The sequence below is a fragment of the Colobus angolensis genome, unplaced genomic scaffold, assembly GCF_000951035.1.
Source record: "Colobus angolensis palliatus isolate OR3802 unplaced genomic scaffold, Cang.pa_1.0 Scaffold138, whole genome shotgun sequence".
NCBI lineage: Eukaryota > Metazoa > Chordata > Mammalia > Primates > Cercopithecidae > Colobus > Colobus angolensis.
The window spans coordinates 2,186,918-2,191,792 of NW_012114466.1; the positions used below are offsets into that span (position 1 = coordinate 2,186,918).

Below are 4,875 nucleotides of genomic sequence, written 5' to 3' on the forward strand. Positions count from 1 at the left end.
CCGGCTAGTGTTTTTGTATTTTTTAGCAGAGATGGGGTTTCACTGTGTTAGCCAGGATGGTCTCAATCTCCTGACCTCATGATCCGCCCATCTCGGCCTCCCAAAGTGCTGGGATTACAGGCTTGAGACACTGCTCCCCGCCTATAACTAGAATTTTTAAAAGCCAGTCTGTGGAGAGCTAGGAAACAAATATAGCAAAATATTAATTGTAGAATCTAGCTGGTGGGTATATGTGTACATTCTGTACAATTCCTTCAGTTTTTATATATGCTTGAAATAAAATGTAGCAGGGAGGGCTGGGTGCAGTGGCTCAGGCCCATAATCCTAGCACTTTGGGAGACCAACCTGGGCGGATCACTTGAGGTCAGGAGTCCGAGACCAGCTGGCCAAGATGGAGAAACACTGTGTCTACTAAAAATACAAAAATTAGCCAGGCGTGGTGGTGCACTCCTGTAATTGCAGCTACTCCAGAGGCTGAGGCAGGAGACTCACTTGAACCCGGGAGACGGAGGATGCAGTAAGTCAAGATTGTGCCACTCCAGCTTGGGTGACAAAGTGAGACCCCATCTCAAACAAACCAACCTTAGTGGGGAAATGTGACAAAAACCCTTTGGATTTATGAAATCACAATGGGCCTTTCAGGGGAGAGTAACCCCCCACGTCTGGCCTCGGCTCTGTCTTCCACCCAGGGGCAACACACGGAACGTCTTTTATCCTGTGGACGGGAATCACAGCATCCAGCAGTGTCCGGGCTGTTGCAAGAACCTGCCCAGCACAAGGCCTGGGCCTCCGCAGTTTAAAAACCACCTGGTTCCTCTTCCTGCCTGGAGAACGGCAGGGACTGTGTTGTGCTGCTGGTCACCAGCAGAGGGCGCACGGAAAGCAAGTCTGCGTCCAAAGTTCTCAGGCCTGCCCTTCCTTCAGGAATATTTTTTACAACGTTGCAGCATTCAGAGTTAAAGCAAGCCTCTCCACGTTGGGTCATGATTCCAGGCATATAAACGCAGTGGTGATGGCTGCGGCGACCTCCCAGCGCTGTCTTCCTTTTCTCCTCTGCCTCCTTCCCAAGGATTTCCTTCCCTGTCCGTGTATCCCATTAGACGTGGCGATCCCGGCCCAGGGCCTGGCCTGACCCAGGCCAGGAAGAGTGCTCAGTGCTCACTGAATGAACCGACATCACTTCTCATTTCTCCCTTATCTGCCCACTTGAAAGCAGGAGGATGAATGACAGTACTGGCTGTCACTCGCCCATCCCTGGGGCCCTCCCAGAGTCTGGCTTGTTCAGCCTGGACACCTTGGCAGGCAACGGAACCAGGTGCCCTCCTGCCTTTCCCCCTGTTATGCGTTGAATTGTGTCCTCCTGCAAAAGATATGTTGGAGTCCCAACCCCAGGCACCTCAGAATAGAACCTTATTTGGAAATAAGTTAATTGTAAATGAAATTAGTTAATATGAGGTCATTAGGTTAGGCTCCAACCCAATATGGCTGGTGTCCTTATGAAAAGGGGAAATTTGGACGCATACACGCACACAGGGAAGAACGCAGCAAGAGGAAGTCACAGACCAGAGCGATGTGCGTACAAGCCAAGGAACACCAGAGATCACCAGCAAACTGCCAGGAGCTGGGGCAGAGGCCCGGAACAGATCCTTCTTCGCAGCCTCAGAGGGAAGCAACTCAGCCCAAACCTCGATTGGGACTTCTGGCCTCCAGCACCTCAAGCAACTCTAAGTTTTTCCCCTGGTTAGGCCACTCAGTCTGCACGATTTTGTTAATGGCAGCCTGAGAAATGAGTACACCCCCAACCCCTTCCCCTACAGGCAGTGTCTGTGTTAGGCAGACTCCGGTTCAGGAAACAAGGGGTGAACAGCTGGCTGAGAGTTTTGAAGCCCTGGACTCTGCATGGTGGCCCTGCCTGGTGCAGTCAGAATGGTGACGTCCTTCGTTTTGTGGATGCAAAACGAGGCTAAGCAGCTGCTTTCCAGAGGTGCGATGGGGGCAGGTTCAAGAGACCATCTGCCCAAGAGGCCCAGTGGGAGCCTGGTACACGGGGCGTGCTAACAAACCAACTCTCGCCCTCCCCTCTCTGGCTTTACATCACAGTCCACACTCTTGTTACAGCTCCTGAGGTCGTCCCCTGGGTCCCATCTGTGGTCCCACACCAGCCTGGGGGTGGCAGCATTACTTGGTTGACTGTGGATTTGAACCACGTCTTCAGTGTGGTCACTTGTTCAAATGCTTTGCCTGGGAGCTAGTGTGGGCCTGGATCCAGAGGGAGGCATAAAGTCTGTCTGCAAAGCCTTGCCTCCCTTTGGGCAGCCTGTGGGTGGCCTGAGCCTGCTGGACCGCTAGAGCACACCCAGCCCTCTCTGCCTGGCTGACAACTCTCTCCAAGCTCCCCTTTTGCCTTCAGGATAAAGTCTGCAGCCTTCCTTGTAGGGCCCCACCTGCTTCTCACACCTTGGCCACAGGCCTCTTCCTTCTACCCCCACCCCACGCCAGCCCCCACGCCCTCTATGTGCTGACCTCAGCAGATACACTGCCCTGTCACTTCTCTCCTGCACACCCCAGTGCCTTTGTTTATGCCTGCCAGCGAGTCCAGCCCCTCTGTCCACCTAAAAACCCTGCCGATCCTGAGGCTCAGGTAGAACCCCAGCCAGTGAAGGGTCTGAGCATGGGAAGAACCAGAGGGGCACTCAGACGGAGGGGAAGGTGAGCAAAGCTATCTGCACTGGAGTGTCCAGCTCTATCTCAGCTAAGGATAACATGTCAAGAGCTGCCATCTGTCAATGGCCCTGGGTATATGACCCCATAAGAAACCCATGTGGAGAAGGAAGAGTGGGTTCCCACCCTGGGGTGGGGGAACCTAGTCATTTCTGAGCCTTGGGGCCAGAAATCCTGTCCTTGAGGTCAAGGACAGGGAGAGGGCTGGACTTAGTCCCCACTCTCAGTGGAAAATGCCTCCCCACACGTCCAGTCTGGCAATTTCCAAGTCACTCTTCCAGTGTGACTTGTAGCAGATAGCTAGTTGTCCCCCACTATGGTATTACTTCATTTGTATACAATTATAGAATGATGGTCTGGTCACACGGCCAGCCAGCTAAGCTCCCCAGCCTCCATTCACCTAGGCATGGTCACATGACTGAATTCTGGTCCACGGGATACAAGCAGAGGTGAAATGCACTTTCCATGCCATGTTGTCATGGAGAAGCAGCAAGCCGACCCCCTTCTTTTTTGGCCAGAGCATGGCAGGATTGGTGGAGGCCAGAGCAGCATCCTGGACCACAAGACAGGAACTGTGTGGTGGCAGAGAGCACAGAGTCACAAGCTGGAAGGAGTCTCAGCAGAGCTACCATATGAGCTTGCACTTCCATGAGAGCAGAAGTAAGCCTCTGGTTTTTTTTTTTTTTTTGAGACGGAGTCTCACTCTGTTGCTAGGCTGGAGTGCAGTGGTGCAATCTTGGCTCAATGCAACCTCCACCTCCCAGGTTCAAGTGATTCTCCTGCCTCAGACTCCCAACTAGCTGGGACTACAGGCGTGCACCACCATGCCCAGCTAATTTTTGTAGTTTTAGTAGAGACAGGGTTTCACCATGTTGGCCAGGATGGTCTTGAACTCCTGACCTCGTGATCCGCCCACCTCAGCCTCCCAAAGTGTTGGGATTACAGGCGTGAGCCACCGCGCCCGGCCAAGCCTCTGTTGTTTCAAGGCCACTGCTGTTTCAGGTCAGTTTTAGGAGCCGGTCGAGTGAAGTGCCTGAGAGCCAGTTCTCCTTGGGTTCAAGCCCAAGCACCCACAGTTCCTGGGGGTATAACCTCGTCAAGCCACTTAACGTGTCTGTAACTCAGGTTATTAAACTAGAAAATGTGAGTAGTAAAAATACCCATCACCAGCTGTTGTGAGAATCAAATTAGTGACTTCTACATGAAGTGTGTGGATTTGCACATAGCTTTGCATGTGGGAGCAGTAACTATTACTGCAGCTGAACCTTGAGTCTGTGCAGAACACAGGCCCACCTTAAATACCACCTCTCCCTAAGGTGGCCCTGAGCAGGCCCGTGTTGAGCTACTTCCCAGAGCCCCACCCAAGACCTTCGCTGAGCTGAGCCGAACAGAAACGAATGTTCCTTACGGAAATACAAGGGAGAGGTTAGATAAATGTTTTGTCCACGGTGGACGAGTACAGCTGAAGGGTACTTGTGGCCCAAGGAGTGTATTTTTAAAAAAGCAGTGTGGCTCTTTACGGCTGCCACTCTTTATACGTGAATGACGGGAACACGGGTATCTTCCTCATTATCGACTTCCTGTATTAAATTGTGTGAAATAATCTCCCGTCGGTTGATTTGTATAGACTTCATTCATGTATTTTTTCCTGATAACAAAACGAGAAAAAAAAAGTCAGCAAATGTGTATACTTCCTAAGTATTCTTTCTTTGTTTTTTTTTTTTGAAAAGGCACACAAACTTTATATGAGTGTGTTATCCCCAAAATACAGAATACATTTCACACCTAATGAGTCCCCCAGAATGATCCATCTCAACCGCTCCCCAGCGGCAAGGGTCACTTTATAATTACACTGCAGGTAGATGAGGGACTTACACCAGTAACAGCTGGGGACATGTGAAAATGAAATCTCCATGGGTGTGACTATACACTTTGTTCACCCCATTTGATTTGTCAGATCATTCTTTTCTTTTTTTTAGAGACAAAGTCTTGCTCTGTCATCCAGGGTAGAGTGCAGTGGCGCGATCAGAGCTCACTGCAGCCTCTAGCTCCTGGGCTCAGGCGATCCTCCTGCCTCAGCCTCCCCAGTAGCTGGGATTTCAACCATGCGCCAACCATGCCTGGCTTTTCAGATCTTTTTTTTTTTTTTTTTTT

The 4,875-nt window shown here is 51.1% G+C and overlaps 1 protein-coding gene across 1 annotated transcript in view; it reads right to left on the reverse strand.

Annotated features, from left to right (window-relative positions):
• Positions 1 to 4,233: 4,233 nt before the first annotated feature.
• Positions 4,234 to 4,875, reverse strand: part of RIBC2 (RIB43A domain with coiled-coils 2) — a 27,389-nt gene continuing 26,747 nt past the window's right edge. The window contains exon 7 of the mRNA XM_011934764.1: positions 4,234 to 4,369. Within this exon, the coding sequence (XP_011790154.1) occupies positions 4,291 to 4,369 (79 nt within the window). The 3' untranslated portion in view covers positions 4,234 to 4,290. The remainder of the gene's footprint in view (positions 4,370 to 4,875) is intronic.